The following is a 23,623-nucleotide window of genomic DNA, read 5'->3' as shown; positions in this document are numbered from 1 at the left end:
CCTCCCAGTCGTTCCTGTCCTCTATCACGGAGGTCTTAGATGACAGAACACGGGAGAGGCTGGACCAGCCGCTTTCTCTGGATGAGCTGACCAAGGCCCTCGAGTCCTTCGAAAAGAATAAAACTCCCGGAAGCGACGCTTACCGGTCGAGCTCTATTCTGCTCTATGGGACTTGATTGGCCAGGACCTGCTGGAGGTGTTTGTCAGTATGCTTCGGGCAGGTACCATGACAGTGAATCCATGAGGAAAGGCATCATCACCCTCATCTACAAGCCAAAGGGGGAGAGGGAGGAAATTAGAAATTGGAGACCAATCTCACTATTAAATGTGGATTACAAAACCTTGGTCATCGCCAACCGGGTCAGGTCTGCTCTGGGATCGGTGATCCACCCGGACCAAACCTGTGCTGTACCGGGCAGGAAGATCACTGAGAGTCTTGCACTCCTCAGAGATACGATCACCTATGTGAAGGACAGGAGGGTGGACACCTGCATCATCAGCCTGGACCAGGCGAAAGCCTTTGACAAGATATTGCATCCGTACATGAGAGATGTTCTCTCCAAAATGGCCTTGGGGAGAGAATCTGCAATTGGATCAGACTGCTCTACACCAACATTGTCAGTGCAGTCTCAATCAATGGGTGAGAGTCAGTCCTCTCTCTCCTGTCCTGTTTGTGTGCTGCATAGAGCTATTTGCCGAGTCCATCAGGAAGGTTGCGAGCCTGAGAGGGGTGACTATTCCTGGCAGCGGGGGCCTACAGGTTAAGGCTTCCCTGTACATGGATGAATTTGCCATTTTCTGCTCGGATCTGCTGTCCGTGCACAGACTAGTGCATATGTGACCAGTTCGAACGGGCCAAAGTAAACTGAGGCAAGAGCGAGGCCATGCTCTTCGGGAACTGGGCCGACCAATCCTCCATCCCCTTCACCATCAGGACCGACCACCTGATGGTGCTGGGTATTTGGTTCGGGGAGACTGGGATGTGTGCCAAGACTTGGGAGGAGCAAATCAGGAAACTGGGGAGATGGGGGAAACAGTCGTTCTCCATCGCGGGTAAAAACCTGGTCATCAGGTGTGAGGTTCTCTCAGTTTTGTTATATGTGGCACAGGTCTGGCCTATTCCTGAACCTTTGCCACCGCAGTCACCCGGGCCATCTTCCACTTCATGTGGAGATCAAGGATGGACCAGAACCAAAGGGACACAATGTATAAAGATCTGGGCAACTGGGAAATAACACACCCAATGCCACCCTCACCCTGATGGCCACCTTTGTGTGTGGCTGCATCAAGCTGTGCGTGGATCCCCGGTACGCAAACACCAAGTGTCACTATGTACTGAGGTTCTACCTGTCCCTGGTGTTGCGAAGGATGGGCCTGGCCTCGCTGCCGCGGAACGCTCCGAGTAGTTGGACCGTTCCGTATCACCTGTCCTTCGTGGAGAAGTTTATGAAGAAAAACACATTTGACCACAAGTCCATCAGGAAGTGGTCAGCACGTAGTGTCCTTGAGACCCTTCGGGAAAAGGAGGGGGCGGATCCTGTTGAGCAGTTCCCTGAGCAGACTGTCAAAGCCATTTGGCAGAATGCCTCATCGCCAGAACTTTCCAACAAGCACCAAGACATGGCTTGGCTGGTGGTGAGAAGGGCTCTGCTGGTGAGATCCTCTATGCACACCTGGACTCTCTGCGTCACCTCACACTGTTCTTGAAGCGGCTGCAGACAGGACGAGACTGTCACACACCTCCTTCTGGAATGTGCCTATGTAAAGGAAGTCTGGAAAGGAATGCAGAGATGCTTGTCGAGGTTTGTCCCGAGCAGCTTTGTGACACGGGATTCTGTGCTCTACAGTCTGTTCCCTGGAACACACACTCAGTCAAACATCAACTGTGCCTGGAGGATCATCAACTCGGTGTAAGACGCTCTTTGGTCTGTCCATAACCTGTTGATCTTCCAGTAGAAAGAGGTGACCCCGAATGAGTGTTGCGGACTGGCACATTCCAAGGTCCAGGACTATGTGCTGAAGCTTGGGGCAGCTGCCGCCAAGGCGTGGTGGGGAAAGACCGCCACATAAGGTCTGCCTGCTGGGAGGCACGGTGGCACAGTGGTTAGCACTGCTGCCTCACAGCGCCAGAGACCTGGGTTCAATTCTCGCCTCAGGCGACTGACTGTGTGGAGTTTGCACGTTCTCCCCGTGTCTGCGAGGTTTTCCTCCGGGTGCTCCGGTTTCCTCCCACACTCCAAAGATGTGCAGGTCAGGTGAATTGGCCATGCTAAATTGCCCGTAGTGGTAGGTAAGGGGTAGATGTAGATGTAGGGGTATGGGTGGGTTACGCTTCAGCGGGGCGGTGTGGACCTGTTGGGCCGAAGGGCCTGTTTCCACACTGTAAGTAATCTAATCTAAAAAAAACAACGGGGGGCCGACTCAGTAATTGAGCTCCGCTGATGTCTCAACTCAACATCCAGATGGTCAACATACAGAATTGTAAATACAAAAGATTCAGTCTGATCTCTGTATGTAAAGACATGTAATGTATATATGAATGGCATCACTGTACAAATATCAAAAAATATCTATGAACCAAAATATATATTTGAAATTAAAAAATGAGTACAGAAAGAAAACAAAATGAATCAAAGTCGAGATTTACTCCCCTTCTTTACATGACGGCATCATTTAGAAAAGTAAATGATGAGTCAAGGCATATGCGTGATGACAAATATTTCACTGATAAATATTCTATGATGAAAAACAAATATATAATCCCTTACTTGTGGCAGATGGGTGTTTGTGGAAAAGCAACATCGAGGGATAAAGGGCCTGTTCTGCGCTGAATTGTTCCATGTAATACAGTAGATTTGTACAGGTGAGTGAAAAGTGAAATTAATGGAAAAATTCTATGTCATATCTTGGTTTCTAGTACAGGAGACCCCAGGCTTTCAGTAATGTGACTGTCCATAGCTGCCGATTTTTTGTTTGTTAAACATTCACAGGATGTGGGCCTCGCTGGCTTGGCCAGCCCTTCTTGGCCATGCCGAGCTGCTCAGAAGGCAGACGAGATTCACAAAACAGCTGGTCAGGAGTCACCAAGGATGACGGCTTTTCTTCCCTGCAGGATAGCACTGAACCAGAACGCAAAATGGGCGAAAGGTTTCGACGGTTAATACAGTAGGAGATCACAGCTAAACTTGTAGTTTCCATATAGATATACTGGATAAGATGAGATTCTCCTTAGGAAGAACCATAAGGGAAGTTAACCAAGTTTCTGTAAGCAAGCAGTTCTAAACATAGGTCGTGCCTCACAAACCTTATTGAATTCTTTGAGAAGGTGACTAAGGAGGTAGATGAGGGGAAAGCGGTAGATGTGGTATATATGGATTTTAGTAAGGCGTTTGATAAGGTCCCCCATGGTAGGCTACTGCAGAAAATACAGAGATATGGCATTGAGGGGGAGTTGGAGGTTTGGATTAGGAATTGGCTGGCTGGAAGAAGACAGAGGGTAGTAGTTGATGGCAAAGGTTCATCTTGGAGTGCCGTCACTAGCGGTGTTCCGCAAGGATCTGTTTTGGGACCATTGCTGTTTGTCATTTTTATAAATGACCTGGAGGAAGGGTTAGAAGGTTAGGTGAGCAAGTTTGCGGATGATACAAAAGTCGGAGGAGTTGTAGACAGTGAGGAAGGATGTGGCAGGTTACAGCGGGTTATAGAGAAGCTGCAGAGCTGGGCAGAAAGGTGGCAAATGGAGTTCAATGTAGCTAAGTGTGAGGTGATTCACTTTGGTAAGAGTAATAAAAAGATGGGGTACTGGGCTAATGGTCGGATACTTGGTAGTGTGGAAGAGCAGAGGGATCTTGGTGTCCATGTACACAGATCTCTGAAAGTTGCCACCCAGGTAAATAGTGCAGTGAAGAAGGCATATGGCGTACTGGCTTTTATTGGTAGAGGAATTGAGTTCCGGAGTCCTAAGGTCATGCTGCAGTTGTATAAGACTCTGGTGCGGCCGCATCTGGAATATTGTGTGCAGTTTTGGTCGCCATACTATAGGAAGGATGTGGAGGCACTGGAACGGGTGCAGAGGAAGTTTACCAGGATGTTGCCTGGTATGGTAGGAAGATCCTATGAGGAAAGGCTGAGGCACTTGGGGTTGTTTTCATTGGAGAAAAGAAGGTTTAGGGGTGACTTGATAGAGGTGTACAAGATGATTAGGGGGTTAGATAGGGTTGACAGTGAGAACCTTTTTCCACGTATGGAGTCAGCTATTACAAGGGGGCATAGCTTTAAATTAAGGGGTGGTAGATATAGGACTGATGTTAGGGGTAGGTTCTTCACTCAGCGAGTCGTAAGTTCGTGGAATGCCCTGCCAGTAGCAGTAGTGGACTCTCCCTCTTTATGGGTATTTAAGCGGGCATTGGATAGGTATATGGAGGATAGTGGGTTAGTGTAGGTTAGGTGGGCTTTGATCGGCGCAACATCGAGGGCCGAAGGGCCTGTACTGTGCTGTATTCTTCTATGTTCTATGTTCTATGTTCTAAACATTTTTAAAAGGGGCAGATATGTAAGGCCTAGTTTTTGCCACAGTTCCGATCTTTTTATAGAGGAAAAATTGGAAGGAAAAGTACTCCCCTATAGTATTTTAAACTGTTTAGGTAATTGTACAATTAGAAAGGCACACAACAAATTAGTGTGAAAAGGTGTAGACCATTCCTTGAGGAAATGTTTATAGGCCCAATGTATTATTATGGAAGATAAAGGAATAAATGGTGTAAACACAATCTCCAAAAAACCATTGGCACAGGAGAAAGGTTGTAAAAAGAGAGATCATGACAAGAGAAAGATCAACAATTGAAACTTAGGTGTAGATGTAGATGAGTTGAGCAAAGTCTTGCACCCAAAGATCAAGGGAATAGTGACAAACACAGATTAAAAAATACAGAGTAAAGATGTGGTTGTCCCCTTGTTGTTTGTAGAATCTAATCAAGTTGAATTTAATGGCCTCCTGAAGTTGTAACATGGTTGAATTTCATCCTCATCAGTGAAAATCAAATAGACATTTCTATTAAGGAAGGATAATTACCAATATAAAGTGTTTAGAGTGGAAACAGTAAATATTTATTAAAAGTTTGAAAGTTTAGTTTAAATCCACTTACAACATGTAAATAGCAGCTTGTAAACTGCAGGTGCATATCAGAAGGACTGTTGTTGGAACTCAGGCTGAAGTGGGAGAGGGGTTGTGGTCAATTTTTCAACTCTGTTACAGTAACTTTATATTAGAGTTGGTTTTGAGGACTATATAACAATTAGTAGAAAATAATATCCTTCCTAATCTGCCATACTAAAGTAAGTACAGTATTTGGAAGGGTTCTTAGTAAAATGTGAGCCTTTGATCAATCATGTGGGTCAGCTGGTAAATGGCAGCGAGGTAGTAAAACTGACAGAAGCATTTTCAGAAGATCCCAAATACAAAAGATGAAGGTATCTGGTAGTCATCGTGGTCACAATGCAGATATTGCAAGTGAGGGCCACATTGAAGTTAGAAAAGATAAGCCAGCTCAGATACACTCACTGACATCTTCTCACACCAAATCTCTCAGACTCACCTATTTTCCATTATCCCTCTGGTCTCTGCTCTCCAAACTCTCTCCCCCACACGCAACTCCCCGCCACCCTACGAACCAATACTAAAGCGAAATCGTGAAAACACTTGCTCCGATTTCTTTTTCCATTTCCCATCTGGCGTTTACCTCCCCGGATGCAGCTTCCCGATGGGAAACATTGGAAACGGAAGAGAATCCTGTTCCAGCGTTCAGGATCCATGTGTGACAGTGACATTAAGGTGCACAGCTCTGAGTTAATACAACCCAGAGTGAGTTTGAACTTCCCCACACCGAGTGTGCACAGAGCAAACAATTTCTGTACATCTCGCACCTCCCTTTATCGCAGACAATCCCATACACAGAGCAATAGCTCCGTGCTCAGCAGCCTGAAGAAAGAAGATGGCTCGGTAACGTCATCTCAGGCTGACGTCATGAGGATCAGCAAATCCTTCTACGCCAGCCTGTATGACTCGAAGCCGACCGACAGCGCGGCCTCCCAGTCGTTCCTGTCCTCTATCACGGAGGTCCTAGATGACGGAACACGAGAGAGGCTGGACCAGCCGCTATCTCTGGATGAACTGACCAAGGCCCTCGAGTCCTTCGAAAAGAATAAAACTCCCGGAAGCGACGGCTTACCGGTCGAGGTTTATTCCGCTCTTTGGGACTTGATCGGCCAGGACCTGCTGGAGGTGTATGTCAGTATGCTCCGGGCAGGTACCATGAGTGAATCCATGAGGAAAGGCATCATCACCCTCGTCTACAAGCGGAAGGGGGAGAGGGAGGAAATTAGAAATTGGAGACCGATCTCACTGTTAAATGCAGACTACAAAATCCTGTCAAAGGTCATCGCCAACCGGGTCAGGTCTGCTCTGGGATCGGTGATCGACCCGGACCAAACCTGTGCTGTACCGGGCAGGAAGATCTCTGAGAGTCTCGCACTCCTCAGGGATACGATCGCCTATGTGCAGGACAGGGGGGTGGACACATGCCTCATCAGCCTTGACCAGGAGAAAGCCTTTGACAGGATATCGCATACATATATGAGGGATGTCCTCTCCAAAATGGGCTTTGGGGAGGGAATCGGAAATTGGATCAGACTGCTCTACACCAACATTGTCAGTGCAGTCTCAATCAATGGGTGGGAATCAGATAGCTTCCCTGTAAGATCTGGAGTCAGGCAGGGATGCCCCCTCTCACCCGCCTTGTTTGTGTGTTGCATAGAGCCATTTGCCGAATCCATCAGGAAGGATGCGAGCCTGAGAGGGGTGACTATTCCTGGCAGCGGGGGCCTGCAGGTTAAGGCCTCCCTGTACATGGATGACGTCGCTGTTTTCTGCTCGGATCCGCTGTCCGTGCACAGACTCGTGTGCATCTGCGACCAGTTCGAACGGGCCTCGGGGGCCAAGGTAAACCGAGGCAAGAGCGAGGCCATGCTCTTCGGGAACTGGGCCGACCAATCCTCTATCCCCTTCACCGTCAGGACTGACCACCTGAAGGTGCTGGGTATTTGGTTCGGGGGGGCTGGGGCGTGCGCCAAGACCTGGGAGGAGCGGATCAGGAAGATGAGACAGAAACTAGGCAGATGGGGGCAACGGTCGCTCTCCATCGCGGGAAAAAACCTGGTCATCAGGTGTGAGGTACTCTCAGTATTGCTATATGTGGCACAGGTCTGGCCTATCCCCAGGACCTGTGCCGCCGCAGTCACCCGGGCCATCTTCCAATTCATTTGGAGATCAAAGATGGACCGGGTCCGAAGAGACTCTATGTACAAAGACCGGTGCAATGGGGGAAAAAACACGCCCAATGCCACCCTCACCCTGATGGCCACCTTTGTGTGTTGCTGCATCAAGCTGTGCGTGGATCCCCGGTACGCAAACACCAAGTGTCACTACGTACTGAGGTTCTACCTGTCCCTGGTGTTGCGAAGGATGGGCCTGGCCTCGCTGCCGCGGAACGCTCCGAGTAGTTGGACCGTTCCGTATCACCTGTCCTTCGTGGAGAAATTTATGAGGAAAAACACCTTTGACCACAAGTCCATCAGGAAGTGGTCAGCACGTAGCGTCCTTGAGACCCTTCGGGAAAAGGAGAGGGCGGATCCTGTCGAGCGGTTCCCTGAGCAGACTGTCAAAGCCATTTGGCAGAATGCCTCATCGCCAGAACTTTCCAACAAGCACCAAGACGTGGCTTGGCTGGTGGTGAGAAGGGCTCTGCCTGTGAGATCCTTTATGCACGCCCGGACTCTCTGCCGCACCGCACGCTGCCCTCGAAGTGGCTGCGGGGGGGACGAGACTGTCACACACCTCCTTCTGGAATGTGCCTATGCAGAGGAAGTCTGGAGAGGAATGCAGTGGTGCTTGTCGAGGTTCGTCCCGAGCAGCGCCGTGACGCGGGACTCCGTGCTCTACGGCCTGTTCCCCGGGACTCACACCGAGACGAACATTAACTGCGCCTGGAGGATCATCAACTCGGTGAAGGACGCTCTCTGGGCGGTCCGAAACCTGTTGATCTTCCAGCTGAAGGAGTTGACCCCGACCGAGTGTTGCAGACTGGCACATTCCAAGGTCCAAGACTACGTGTTGAGGGACGCGCTGAAGCTTGGGGCAGCTGCCGCCAAGGCGCGGTGGGGAAATACCACTGTGTAAGATCGGCCTGCCGAAAGAAGAACAGGGGGCCCATACAGACGTTTTTTTGGGCTCTGCTGATGCCTCAGCCAAATATATGTATATATACAAGATTGAAAAAATGCACAGGATTGTAAAGGACAAGAATAAAGTTGAATCTGTGTTTGTAAATATGGACATATGTATGGCATGATCCAATGTACAGACCATCAAATCATTTATGAATAAAGTATATTTTTGAAATAAAAAAAAATACACAGAGCAATAGAACATGCAGCTTACCAAGTACATGCAGGGTGAGGGTCGCTGATGCTTGGTCGCCCACTTCAGAAACCATGGTAACAGTGTACTCCCCACTGTCTGAAAACATCACGGACTTCAGCAGGAGCGATCCATTTGGTGTTAAAATCTCAGCACGCGACGCATATTCATTACTTATTGAAGCAGATGAACCGATCCATAACCCAATGTTTCTCCCTCGGAAATCCCAGTTCCCATTCTTCACAGCAGCTGATGGTTTCACTGAAAAGTTTGCCGTTTCTCCAACAGTCACATTAATCTGTTTGTGTTCGGTCTGGATCGTGAATGACTGGGACTCAGCTGGAGAAATCAACATCATTAAGGAAGTTACAACCAGGATACATATTTCTCTAAAATGCTGTACATCGCTCTGGCTTTTCCTAACAATCCTGCCTGGTCTTGTTTCTCCAAGTTCCCAAATACTTATTCTACTGTGTTCGCATTCCTCCCTCCGACCCTGGGCTCCGAGCTACAAGGCTTACCGTCTCTGGAGTTTCTAATGGCTTCCCTGCAAAGGTGAAGTGGGAAAATATCGAGAATAGTCAGTAAGAGGAAGTGTATCTCACCTACTGCCATTAATAAGCAGATAGAGATGGTGGTAAGAGGCAGTTTGGCCATCCCGAGTGCACTCCCCCGTCCATCCCCACCCAACAACCCCTCCAGACTCTGTTACATTTACAGACGGATCCTCTCCTCCTGGTGCAGGTCGCCGAAGATAGTTTCAAAAGATGCAATGCTAACTGCTCCGAGTTCTGGTCATCTGACAGGAAACAAATTGCACAAACTACAGGGAGAGATTAATAATGAGGAACAAACGTTTGCAGCAGAATCAGGTTACCGCTCGTTCAGAAATCGAAATGTTGCAGTCATGTTATCATGATGCCTATTCATCCCTCAGGCAGGACGGTCTTGGTTTAATTTTCATGTTCGCTGCTTGTGCCTGGCCTTTCTGGATGGTCCTTAGATCCATTCACAGTTCCTCAGGGAATGCAGTTGGCCTGGCCCCGCCTGCAGCTGGATCTATGCAGCTCCAGTGTCTGGTCTGAAGCAGGACCAACAACATTCCTGCCACAGAAGAATCAGATAATTCCATTTCTATCAAAAATGTGAAACCAGCCCTTCGCTTTCAATGGCATTGTCCGCTCTCTCGATCGTGTGATGGTCATCTTTGAACAGAAACTTTCATGAACACCACATAATCACGCTCTGATCAGTGAACTGAATTGAATTAAATTTATTGTCACGTGTACCGAGGTACAGTGAAAAGCTTTGCCTTGCGAGAAACACAGGCAGATCGCAGAGTTAATGTGTGACCCCTCACCAAAGCAAAGACTTTTCATCATTTACAATGTACATGTTGAAAGTTTGATGCAATAGTCCGAACATGTCTGAATATATACAGCTGAAGAGATCCTTGTCTTGGATAAAGGATAAAGATCTGTGAGAATCGAAAGATAATCAGCCAATTCAATTTGAGCACACTGTGGTAACAGTCTATTAGGTACACATAAGCACTACACACATCATCAAGCCTTCTCCAGCAACTCACTGCGCGAGTATCACCTTTGTTTTCTGGAAAATCTCTTCCTACTGGTTGAGAAATCAAAGGAGACAGCGGTAACCAACACTTGAAAATGACAAAAGAAGCAATGACAACTGGAAGGAATGACTTGGAAACGCCGTGTTGGACTGAGGTGGACAAAGTTAAAAATCACACAACACCAGGTTACAGTCCAACAGGTTTACTTGGAAGCACTTGCTTTCAGGGAGCTGCTTCTTCATCAGGTGGTTGACTGGAAGGAAAGCTTAGTGACAGAATCACCCATTCTCATCTGCTGGGCCCTGCCTGAGGGGATAATGGAAGGACGTTTATTCATGGTGTTCAAAAAGAAAGCAAGATCAGTCTCTGAAATGGAATATACTCAGAATGTGATGCAATGACCTTGGATGGTGTTTGTCGCAGTTTTTATTTCTAACGGCAAAGAGAGAGGTGATGCATCAAATGGACATCTTCAGGTTGGCAACCATCTATATTGCTTCAGTGTAGGACAGACATCAGCATGATTAGATTAGATTCCCTACAGTGTGGAAACAGGCCCTTCGACCCAACGGGTCCACACCCACCCTACAAAGAGTAACCCATCCAAACCCATTTCCTTCTGACTAATTGCTCCTAACACTATGGACAATTTAGCATCGCCAGTTCACCTGACCTGCACATCTTTGAACTGAGCCTCACAGAAAGTTCAGCTTTAATCACCACGATCGTTTATCTGCCTGAGAGTCTCGAAACTTTGTCATCCAGCAGCTTTACATTTGAAATTTCCCTTCTGTCCTACAGGCTATAAATATTTATATATGTATGTTCATTCATCAGACAGTAGGCTCACTGGCTGAGCCAAATTTTAGCACCTTGCTGCTGGAGAGAATATGATAGCGAGCTGCCTTCCTGAAGCACTGTAGTCGATGTGTTGTAAGTAATGCAGTTAGGGAGGCAGTTCCAGGGAATTCCACTGAAGGAGCTGTTATATAAGTTCGGATGGTGGAATGAAGTCAGGAAAATGTGTGGCTTGGACAGCAAAATACATGTCATCACATTCCAAGATATGCATTCAAGGGGATGATGGTTGTGGTTTTGGTAGGTGCTGTCTATGGATTGTTGGTGAATTTCTGTAGGGCTTATTGTAGATGGTAGACACTGCTACTGCCGCTGAGCATCATTGGTGAAGGGGTTGGATGTTTGTGGATGTGGTGCTAATCAAACAAACTGCTTTACCTTGGATAAGGTCAAGCTTCCTTTGTACTGTTCACAGTGAATACTTGACCTTGTTCGTCATTCAGCCTTGTGTACAGTCTTTGGGGAGTCAGGAGGTGAGTCACATGCTGCATTATTCTGTGCCTTTGACCTGTCCGTGGAGCAACTGTATTCATATGGTGAGTTCAGTTCAGAGTTTGGACAATACTACCTGAAGAGGTTGCTGAACATGGTCACATCATTGAATGTCGAGTCTTGATTGGATCCTGTTGAAGATGGTCTTTGACTGACATTCATTTGGTGCTGAAGTTCCCTGTCACTTTTCAGCACAAGTCTGCATATTGTCCGGGTTATGCAGCATTTGAACATGGCTGCTTCAGTGCCTCTGGAGTTGTGAATGGTCATCGAGTCATAGAGCCCTACACCATGGAGACAGGCCATTTGGTCCAAAATGGTCCACACTGACCAAAATGTCCATCCATGCTTACCCCTTTTCTCTGCTTTTGGCCCAAACGCTTCTAATCCTTTCCTATCAATGTATTTGTCCAAATGCCTTTTAAATGTTGTTAATGTACCCAACTCAACCACTTTTGCTGGCAGCTCATTCCTTATGCATACTACCCTCTGTATAAAAAACTTGCCTCTGAGGTTTGGTTTAATCTTTCACCTCAAACCTTAAACTGATGTCCATTCCGTATACTTGAGAAAAAGACTGAGTGCATTCACCCTATCCATGCCTCTCAAGATCATATACATTTCTGTAACTTACACCCCTCAGTCTCCTTTGATCGAAAGAAAAGATTTCTAGCTTGTCCAAATAATATCCTTCCTAATCTGCCATACTAAAGTAAGTACAGTATTTGGAAGGGTTCTTAGTAAAATGTGAGCCTTTGATCAATCATGTGGGTCAGCTGGTAAATGGCAGCGAGGTAGTAAAACTGACAGAAGCATTTTCAGAAGATCTCAAATACAAAAGATGAAGGTATCTGGTAGTCATCGTGGTCACAATGCAGATATTGCAAGTGAGGGCCACATTGAAGTTAGAAAAGATAAGCCAGCTCAGATACACTCACTGACATCTTCTCACACCAAATCTCTCAGACTCACCTATTTTCCATTATCCCTCTGGTCTCTGCTCTCCAAACTCTCTCCCCCACACGCAACTCCCCGCCACCCTACTAACCAATACTACAGCGAAATCGTGAAAACACTTGCTCCGAATTCTTTTTCCATTTCCCATCTGACGTTTACCTCCCCGGATGCAGCTTCCCGATGGGAAACATTGGAAACGGAAGAGAATCCTGTTCCAGCGTTCAGGATCCATGTGTGACAGTGACATTAAGGTGCACAGCTCTGAGTTAATACAACCCAGAGTGAGTTTGAACTTCCCCCACACCGAGTGTGCACAGAGCAAACAATTTCTGTACATCTCGCACCTCCCTTTATCGCAGACAATCCCATACACAGAGCAATAGAACATGCAGCTTACCAAGTACATGCAGGGTGAGGGTCGCTGATGCTTGCTCGCCCACTTCAGGAACCATGGTAACAGTGTACTCCCCACTGTCTGAAAACATCACGGACTTCAGCAGGAGCGATCCATTTGGTGTTAAAATCTCAGCACGCAACCTGTAATCATTACTTATTGAAGCAGATGAAGCGATCCATAACCCAATGTTTGTCCCTTGGAAATCCCAGTTCCCATTCTTCACAGCAGCTGATGGTTTCACTGAAAAGTTTGCCGTTTCTCCAACAGTCACATTAATCTGTTTGTGTTCGGTCTGGATCGTGAATGACTGGGACTCAGCTGGAGAAATCAACACCATTAAGGAAGTTACAACCAGGATACATATTTCTCTAAAATGCTGTACATCGCTCTGGCTTTTCCTAACAATCCTGCCTGGTCTTGTTTCTCCAAGTTCCCAAATCGTTATTCTACTGTGTTAGCATTCCTCCCTCCGACCCTGGGCTCCGAGCTACAAGGCTTACCGTCTCTGGAGTTTCTAATGGGTTCCCTGCAAAGGTGAAGTGGGAAAATATCGAGAATAGTCAGTAAGAGGAAGTGTATCTCACCTACTGCCATTAATAAGCAGATAGAGATGGTGGTAAGAGGCAGTTTGGCCATCCCGAGTGCACTCCCCCGTCCATCCCCACCCAACAACCCCTCCAGACTCTGTTACATTTACAGACGGATCCTCTCCTCCTGGTGCAGGTCGCCGAAGATAGTTTCAAAAGATGCAATGCTAACTGCTCCGAGTTCTGGTCATCTGACAGGAAACAAATTGCACAAACTACAGGGAGAGATTAATAATGAGGAACAAACGTTTGCAGCAGAATCAGGTTACCGCTCGTTCAGAAATCGAAATGTTGCAGTCATGTTATCATGATGCCTATTCATCCCTCAGGCAGGACGGTCTTGGTTTAATTTTCATGTTCGCTGCTTGTGCCTGGCCTTTCTGGATGGTCCTTAGATCCATTCACAGTTCCTCAGGGAATGCAGTTGGCCTGGCCCCGCCTGCAGCTGGATCTATGCAGCTCCAGTGTCTGGTCTGAAGCAGGACCAACAACATTCCTGCCACAGAAGAATCAGATAATTCCATTTCTATCAAAAATGTGAAACCAGCCCTTCGCTTTCAATGGCATTGTCCGCTCTCTCGATCGTGTGATGGTCATCTTTGAACAGAAACTTTCATGAACACCTCATAATCACGCTCTGATCAGTGAACTGAATTGAATTAAATTTATTGTCACGTGTACCGAGGTACAGTGAAAAGCTTTGCCTTGCGAGAAACACAGGCAGATCGCAGAGTTAATGTGTGACCCCTCACCAAAGCAAAGACTTTTCATCATTTACAATGTACATGTTGAAAGTTTGATGCAATAGTCCGAACATGTCTGAATATATACAGCTGAAGAGATCCTTGTCTTGGATAAAGGATAAAGATCTGTGAGAATCGAAAGATAATCAGCCAATTCAATTTGAGCACACTGTGGCAACAGTCTATTGGGTACACATAAGCACTACACACATCATCAAGCCTTCTCCAGCAACTCACTGCTCGAGTATCACCTTTCTTTTCTGGAAAATCTCTTCCTACTGGTTGAGAAATCAAAGGAGACAGCGGTAACCAACACTTGAAAACGACAAAAGAAGCAATGACGACTGGAAGGAATGACTTGGAAACGCCGTGTTGGACTGAGGTGGACAAAGTTAAAAATCACACAACACCAGGTTACAGTCCAACAGGTTTACTTGGAAGCACTTGCTTTCAGGGAGCTGCTTCTTCATCAGGTGGTTGACTGGAAGGAAAGCTTAGTGACAGAATCACCCATTCTCATCTGCTGGGCCCTGCCTGAGGGGATAATGGAAGGACGTTTATTCATGGTGTTCAAAAAGAAAGCAAGATCAGTCTCTGAAATGGAATATACTCAGAATGTGATGCAATGACCTTGGATGGTGTTTGTCGCAGTTTTTATTTCTAACGGCAAAGAGAGAGGTGATGCATCAAATGGACATCTTCAGGTTGGCAACCATCTATATTGCTTCAGTGTAGGACAGACATCAGCATGATTAGATTAGATTCCCTACAGTGTGGAAACAGGCCCTTCGACCCAACGGGTCCACACCCACCCTACAAAGAGTAACCCATCCAAACCCATTTCCTTCTGACTAATTGCTCCTAACACTATGGACAATTTAGCATCGCCAGTTCACCTGACCTGCACATCTTTGAACTGAGCCTCACAGAAAGTTCAGCTTTAATCACCACGATCGTTTATCTGCCTGAGAGTCTCGAAACTTTGTCATCCAGCAGCTTTACATTTGAAATTTCCCTTCTGTCCTACAGGCTATAAATATTTATATATGTATGTTCATTCATCAGACAGTAGGCTCACTGGCTGAGCCAAATTTTAGCACCTTGCTGCTGGAGAGAATATGATAGCGAGCTGCCTTCCTGAAGCACTGTAGTCGATGTAGATTAGATTAGATTAGATTACTCACAGTGTGGAAACAGGCCCTTCGGCCCAACAAGTCCACACCGCCCCGCCGAAGCGTAACCCACCCATACCCCTACATCTACATCTTACCCTTACCTAACACTACGGGCAATTTAGCATGGCCAATTCACCTTACCTGCACATCTTTGGACTGTGGGAGGAAACCGGAGCACCCGGAGGAAACCCACGCAGACACGGGGAGAATGTGTTGTAAGTAATGCAGTTAGGGAGGCAGTTCCAGGGAATTCCACTGAAGGAGCTGTTATATAAGTTCGGATGGTGGAATGAAGTCAGGAAAATGTGTGGCTTGGACAGCAAAATACATGTCATCACATTCCAAGATATGCATTCAAGGGGATGATGGTTGTGGTTTTGGTAGGTGCTGTCTATGGATTGTTGGTGAATTTCTGTAGGGCTTATTGTAGATGGTAGACACTGCTACTGCCGCTGAGCATCATTGGTGAAGGGGTTGGATGTTTGTGGATGTGGTGCTAATCAAACAAACTGCTTTACCTTGGATAAGGTCAAGCTTCCTTTGTACTGTTCACAGTGAATACTTGACCTTGTTCGTCATTCAGCCTTGTGTACAGTCTTTGGGGAGTCAGGAGGTGAGTCACATGCTGCATTATTCTGTGCCTTTGACCTGTCCGTGGAGCAACTGTATTCATATGGTGAGTTCAGTTCAGAGTTTGGACAATACTACCTGAAGAGGTTGCTGAACATGGTCACATCATTGAATGTCGAGTCTTGATTGGATCCTGTTGAAGATGGTCTTTGACTGACATTCATTTGGTGCTGAAGTTCCCTGTCACTTTTCAGCACAAGTCTGCATATTGTCCGGGTTATGCAGCATTTGAACATGGCTGCTTCAGTGCCTCTGGAGTTGTGAATGGTCATCGAGTCATAGAGCCCTACACCATGGAGACAGGCCATTTGGTCCAAAATGGTCCACACTGACCAAAATGTCCATCCATGCTTACCCCTTTTCTCTGCTTTTGGCCCAAACGCTTCTAATCCTTTCCTATCAATGTATTTGTCCAAATGCCTTTTAAATGTTGTTAATGTACCCAACTCAACCACTTTTGCTGGCAGCTCATTCCTTATGCATACTACCCTCTGTATAAAAAACTTGCCTCTGAGGTTTGGTTTAATCTTTCACCTCAAACCTTAAACTGATGTCCATTCCGTATACTTGAGAAAAAGACTGAGTGCATTCACCCTATCCATGCCTCTCAAGATCATATACATTTCTGTAACTTACACCCCTCAGTCTCCTTTGATCGAAAGAAAAGATTTCTAGCTTGTCCAAATAATATCCTTCCTAATCTGCCATACTAAAGTAAGTACAGTATTTGGAAGGGTTCTTAGTAAAATGTGAGCCTTTGATCAATCATGTGGGTCAGCTGGTAAATGGCAGCGAGGTAGTAAAACTGACAGAAGCATTTTCAGAAGATCTCAAATACAAAAGATGAAGGTATCTGGTAGTCATCGTGGTCACAATGCAGATATTGCAAGTGAGGGCCACATTGAAGTTAGAAAAGATAAGCCAGCTCAGATACACTCACTGACATCTTCTCACACCAAATCTCTCAGACTCACCTATTTTCCATTATCCCTCTGGTCTCTGCTCTCCAAACTCTCTCCCCCACACGCAACTCCCCGCCACCCTACTAACCAATACTACAGCGAAATCGTGAAAACACTTGCTCCGAATTCTTTTTCCATTTCCCATCTGGCGTTTACCTCCCCGGATGCAGCTTCTCGATGGGAAACATTGGAAACGGAAGAGAATCCTGTTCCAGCGTTCAGGATCCATGTGTGACAGTGACATTAAGGTGCACAGCTCTGAGTTAATACAACCCAGAGTGAGTTTGAACTTCCCCCACACCGAGTGTGCACAGAGCAAACAATTTCTGTACATCTCGCACCTCCCTTTATCGCAGACAATCCCATACACAGAGCAATAGAACATGCAGCTTACCAAGTACATGCAGGGTGAGGGTCGCTGATGCTTGCTCGCCCACTTCAGGAACCATGGTAACAGTGTACTCCCCACTGTCTGAAAACATCACGGACTTCAGCAGGAGCGATCCATTTGGTGTTAAAATCTCAGCACGCAACCTGTAATCATTACTTATTGAAGCAGATGAAGCGATCCATAACCCAATGTTTGTCCCTTGGAAATCCCAGTTCCCATTCTTCACAGCAGCTGATGGTTTCACTGAAAAGTTTGCCGTTTCTCCAACAGTCACATTAATCTGTTTGTGTTCGGTCTGGATCGTGAATGACTGGGACTCAGCTGGAGAAATCAACACCATTAAGGAAGTTACAACCAGGATACATATTTCTCTAAAATGCTGTACATCGCTCTGGCTTTTCCTAACAATCCTGCCTGGTCTTGTTTCTCCAAGTTCCCAAATCGTTATTCTACTGTGTTAGCATTCCTCCCTCCGACCCTGGGCTCCGAGCTACAAGGCTTACCGTCTCTGGAGTTTCTAATGGGTTCCCTGCAAAGGTGAAGTGGGAAAATATCGAGAATAGTCAGTAAGAGGAAGTGTATCTCACCTACTGCCATTAATAAGCAGATAGAGATGGTGGTAAGAGGCAGTTTGGCCATCCCGAGTGCACTCCCCCGTCCATCCCCACCCAACAACCCCTCCAGACTCTGTTACATTTACAGACGGATCCTCTCCTCCTGGTGCAGGTCGCCGAAGATAGTTTCAAAAGATGCAATGCTAACTGCTCCGAGTTCTGGTCATCTGACAGGAAACAAATTGCACAAACTACAGGGAGAGATTAATAATGAGGAACAAACGTTTGCAGCAGAATCAGGTTACCGCTCGTTCAGAAATCGAAATGTTGCAGTCATGTTATCATGATGCCTATTCATCCCTCAGGCAGGACGGTCTTGGTTTAATTTTCATGTTCGCTGCTTGTGCCTGGCCTTTCTGGATGGTCCTTAGATCCATTCACAGTTCCTCAGGGAATGCAGTTGGCCTGGCCCCGCCTGCAGCTGGATCTATGCAGCTCCAGTGTCTGGTCTGAAGCAGGACCAACAACATTCCTGCCACAGAAGAATCAGATAATTCCATTTCTATCAAAAATGTGAAACCAGCCCTTCGCTTTCAATGGCATTGTCCGCTCTCTCGATCGTGTGATGGTCATCTTTGAACAGAAACTTTCATGAACACCTCATAATCACGCTCTGATCAGTGAACTGAATTGAATTAAATTTATTGTCACGTGTACCGAGGTACAGTGAAAAGCTTTGCCTTGCGAGAAACACAGGCAGATCGCAGAGTTAATGTGTGACCCCTCACCAAAGCAAAGACTTTTCATCATTTACAATGTACATGTTGAAAGTTTGATGCAATAGTCCGAACATGTCTGAATATATACAGCTGAAGAGATCCTTGTCTTGGATAAAGGATAAAGATCTGTGAGAATCGAAAGATAATCAGCCAATTCAATTTGAGCACACTGTGGCAACAGTCTATTGGGTACACATAAGCACTACACACATCATCAAGCCTTCTCCAGCAACTCACTGCTCGAGTATCACCTTTCTTTTCTGGAAAATCTCTTCCTACTGGTTGAGAAATCAAAGGAGACAGCGGTAACCAACACTTGAAAACGACAAAAGAAGCAATGACGACTGGAAGGAATGACTTGGAAACGCCGTGTTGGACTGAGGTGGACAAAGTTAAAAATCACACAACACCAGGTTACAGTCCAACAGGTTTACTTGGAAGCACTTGCTTTCAGGGAGCTGCTTCTTCATCAGGTGGTTGACTGGAAGGAAAGCTTAGTGACAGAATCACCCATTCTCATCTGCTGGGCCCTGCCTGAGGGGATAATGGAAGGACGTTTATTCATGGTGTTCAAAAAGAAAGCAAGATCAGTCTCTGAAATGGAATATACTCAGAATGTGATGCAATGACCTTGGATGGTGTTTGTCGCAGTTTTTATTTCTAACGGCAAAGAGAGAGGTGATGCATCAAATGGACATCTTCAGGTTGGCAACCATCTATATTGCTTCAGTGTAGGACAGACATCAGCATGATTAGATTAGATTCCCTACAGTGTGGAAACAGGCCCTTCGACCCAACGGGTCCACACCCACCCTACAAAGAGTAACCCATCCAAACCCATTTCCTTCTGACTAATTGCTCCTAACACTATGGACAATTTAGCATCGCCAGTTCACCTGACCTGCACATCTTTGAACTGAGCCTCACAGAAAGTTCAGCTTTAATCACCACGATCGTTTATCTGCCTGAGAGTCTCGAAACTTTGTCATCCAGCAGCTTTACATTTGAAATTTCCCTTCTGTCCTACAGGCTATAAATATTTATATATGTATGTTCATTCATCAGACAGTAGGCTCACTGGCTGAGCCAAATTTTAGCACCTTGCTGCTGGAGAGAATATGATAGCGAGCTGCCTTCCTGAAGCACTGTAGTCGATGTAGATTAGATTAGATTAGATTACTCACAGTGTGGAAACAGGCCCTTCGGCCCAACAAGTCCACACCGCCCCGCCGAAGCGTAACCCACCCATACCCCTACATCTACATCTTACCCTTACCTAACACTACGGGCAATTTAGCATGGCCAATTCACCTTACCTGCACATCTTTGGACTGTGGGAGGAAACCGGAGCACCCGGAGGAAACCCACGCAGACACGGGGAGAATGTGTTGTAAGTAATGCAGTTAGGGAGGCAGTTCCAGGGAATTCCACTGAAGGAGCTGTTATATAAGTTCGGATGGTGGAATGAAGTCAGGAAAATGTGTGGCTTGGACAGCAAAATACATGTCATCACATTCCAAGATATGCATTCAAGGGGATGATGGTTGTGGTTTTGGTAGGTGCTGTCTATGGATTGTTGGTGAATTTCTGTAGGGCTTATTGTAGATGGTAGACACTGCTACTGCCGCTGAGCATCATTGGTGAAGGGGTTGGATGTTTGTGGATGTGGTGCTAATCAAACAAACTGCTTTACCTTGGATAAGGTCAAGCTTCCTTTGTACTGTTCACAGTGAATACTTGACCTTGTTCGTCATTCAGCCTTGTGTACAGTCTTTGGGGAGTCAGGAGGTGAGTCACATGCTGCATTATTCTGTGCCTTTGACCTGTCCGTGGAGCAACTGTATTCATATGGTGAGTTCAGTTCAGAGTTTGGACAATACTACCTGAAGAGGTTGCTGAACATGGTCACATCATTGAATGTCGAGTCTTGATTGGATCCTGTTGAAGATGGTCTTTGACTGACATTCATTTGGTGCTGAAGTTCCCTGTCACTTTTCAGCACAAGTCTGCATATTGTCCGGGTTATGCAGCATTTGAACATGGCTGCTTCAGTGCCTCTGGAGTTGTGAATGGTCATCGAGTCATAGAGCCCTACACCATGGAGACAGGCCATTTGGTCCAAAATGGTCCACACTGACCAAAATGTCCATCCATGCTTACCCCTTTTCTCTGCTTTTGGCCCAAACGCTTCTAATCCTTTCCTATCAATGTATTTGTCCAAATGCCTTTTAAATGTTGTTAATGTACCCAACTCAACCACTTTTGCTGGCAGCTCATTCCTTATGCATACTACCCTCTGTATAAAAAACTTGCCTCTGAGGTTTGGTTTAATCTTTCACCTCAAACCTTAAACTGATGTCCATTCCGTATACTTGAGAAAAAGACTGAGTGCATTCACCCTATCCATGCCTCTCAAGATCATATACATTTCTGTAACTTACACCCCTCAGTCTCCTTTGATCGAAAGAAAAGATTTCTAGCTTGTCCAAATAATATCCTTCCTAATCTGCCATACTAAAGTAAGTACAGTATTTGGAAGGGTTCTTAGTAAAATGTGAGCCTTTGATCAATCATGTGGGTCAGCTGGTAAATGGCAGCGAGGTAGTAAAACTGACAGAAGCATTTTCAGAAGATCTCAAATACAAAAGATGAAGGTATCTGGTAGTCATCGTGGTCACAATGCAGATATTGCAAGTGAGGGCCACATTGAAGTTAGAAAAGATAAGCCAGCTCAGATACACTCACTGACATCTTCTCACACCAAATCTCTCAGACTCACCTATTTTCCATTATCCCTCTGGTCTCTGCTCTCCAAACTCTCTCCCCCACACGCAACTCCCCGCCACCCTACTAACCAATACTACAGCGAAATCGTGAAAACACTTGCTCCGAATTCTTTTTCCATTTCCCATCTGGCGTTTACCTCCCCGGATGCAGCTTCTCGATGGGAAACATTGGAAACGGAAGAGAATCCTGTTCCAGCGTTCAGGATCCATGTGTGACAGTGACATTAAGGTGCACAGCTCTGAGTTAATACAACCCAGAGTGAGTTTGAACTTCCCCCACACCGAGTGTGCACAGAGCAAACAATTTCTGTACATCTCGCACCTCCCTTTATCGCAGGCAATCCCATACACAGAGCAATAGAACATGCAGCTTACCAAGTACATGCAGGGTGAGAATCGCTGATGCTTGCTCGCCCACTTCAGGAACCATGGTAACAGTGTACTCCCCACTGTCTGAAAACATCACGGACTTCAGCAGGAGCGATCCATTTGGTGTTAAAATCTCAGCACGCAACCTGTAATAATTACTTATTGAAGCAGATGAAGCGATCCATAACCCAATGTTTGTCCCTCGGAAATCCCAGTTCCCACTCTTCACAGCAGCTGATGGTTTCACTGAAAAGTTTGCCGTTTCTCCAACAGTCACATTAATCTGTTTGTGTTCGGTCTGGATCGTGAATGACTGGGACTCAGCTGGAGAAATCAACATCATTAAGGAAGTTACAACCAGGATACATATTTCTCTAAAATGCTGTACATCGCTCTGGCTTTTCCTAACAATCCTGCCTGGTCTTGTTTCTCCAAGTTCCCAAATACTTATTCTACTGTGTTCGCATTCCTCCCTCCGACCCTGGGCTCTGAGCTACAAGGCTTACCGTCTCTGGAGTTTCTAATGAATTCCCTGCAAAGGTGAAGTGGGAAAATATCGAGAATAGTCAGTAAGAGGAAGTGTATCTCACCTACTGCCATTAATAAGCAGATAGAGATGGTGGTAAGAGGCAGTTTGGCCATCCCGAGTGCACTCCCCCGTCCCTCCCCACCCAACAACCCCTCCAGACTCTGTTACATTTACAGACGGATCCTCTCCTCCTGGTGCAGGTCGCCGAAGATAGTTTCAAAAGATGCAATGCTAACTGCTCCGAGTTCTGGTCATCTGACAGGAAACAAATTGCACAAACTACAGGGAGAGATTAATAATGAGGAACAAACGTTTGCAGCAGAATCAGGTTACCGCTCGTTCAGAAATCGAAATGTTGCAGTCATGTTATCATGATGCCTATTCATCCCTCAGGCAGGACGGTCTTGGTTTAATTTTCATGTTCGCTGCTTGTGCCTGGCCTTTCTGGATGGTCCTTAGATCCATTCACAGTTCCTCAGGGAATGCAGTTGGCCTGGCCCCGCCTGCAGCTGGATCTATGCAGCTCCAGTGTCTGGTCTGAAGCAGGACCAACAACATTCCTGCCACAGAAGAATCAGATAATTCCATTTCTATCAAAAATGTGAAACCAGCCCTTCGCTTTCAATGGAATTGTCCGCTCTCTCGATAGTGTGATGGTCATCTTTGAACAGAAACTTTCATGAACACCTCATAATCACGCTCTGATCAGTGAACTGAATTGAATTAAATTCATTGTCACGTGTACCGAGGTACAGTGAAAAGCTTTGCCTTGCGAGAAACACAGGCAGATCGCAGAGTTAATGTGTGACCCCTCACCAAAGCAAAGACTTTTCGTCATTTACAATGTACATGTTGAAAGTTTGATGCAATAGTCCGAACATGTCTGAATATATACAGCTGAAGAGATCCTTGTCTTGGATAAAGAATAAAGATCTGTGAGAATCGAAAGATAATCAGCCAATTCAATTTGAGCACACTGTGGTAACAGTCTATTGGGTACACATAAGCACTACACACATCATCAAGCCTTCTCCAGCAACTCACTGCTCGAGTATCACCTTTCTTTTCTGGAAAATCTCTTCCTATTGGTTGAGAAATCAAAGGAGACAGCGGTAACCAACACTTGAAAACGACAAAAGAAGCAATGACAACTGGAAGGAATGACTTGGAAACGCCGTGTTGGACTGGAGTGGACAAAGTTAAAAATCACACAGCACCAGATTACAGTCCAACAGGTTTACTTGGAAGGACTTGCTTTCAGGGAGCTGCTTCTTCATCAGGTGGTTGACTGGATGGAAAGCTTAGTGACAGAATCACCCATTCTCATCTGCTGGGTCCTGCCTGAGGGGATAATGGAAGGAT

General features: G+C 46.1%; 1 protein-coding gene across 3 annotated transcripts in view; it reads right to left on the bottom strand.

Annotated features, from left to right (window-relative positions):
• Positions 1–22,726, bottom strand: part of LOC140458890 (cell adhesion molecule CEACAM3-like) — a 49,552-nt gene extending 26,826 nt beyond the window's left edge. Inside the window, exons 1-5 of one of the 3 annotated variants that reach the window (XM_072553626.1) lie at positions 22,323–22,726; positions 21,739–22,056; positions 17,248–17,565; positions 12,757–13,074; positions 8,495–8,812 (exon numbers count right to left, since the gene is read on the bottom strand). In XM_072553626.1, the coding sequence (XP_072409727.1) occupies positions 8,495–8,812; positions 12,757–13,074; positions 17,248–17,565; positions 21,739–22,056; positions 22,323–22,374 (1,324 nt within the window). In that variant the 5' untranslated portion in view covers positions 22,375–22,726. Of the gene's footprint in view, positions 1–8,494; positions 8,813–12,756; positions 13,075–17,247; positions 17,566–17,831; positions 18,247–21,738; positions 22,057–22,322 lie in introns of those variants that run through there. The other 2 variants (XM_072553630.1, XM_072553629.1) reach the window with 2 other exon arrangements.
• Positions 22,727–23,623: the final 897 nt, after the last annotated feature.

The sequence above is a fragment of the Chiloscyllium punctatum genome, chromosome 34 (genome assembly GCF_047496795.1).
Source record: "Chiloscyllium punctatum isolate Juve2018m chromosome 34, sChiPun1.3, whole genome shotgun sequence".
NCBI classification, from domain to species: domain Eukaryota; kingdom Metazoa; phylum Chordata; class Chondrichthyes; order Orectolobiformes; family Hemiscylliidae; genus Chiloscyllium; species Chiloscyllium punctatum.
The sequence above is the reverse complement of the archived record's forward strand: the minus strand, read 5'-3'. Positions and strand labels throughout refer to the sequence as shown.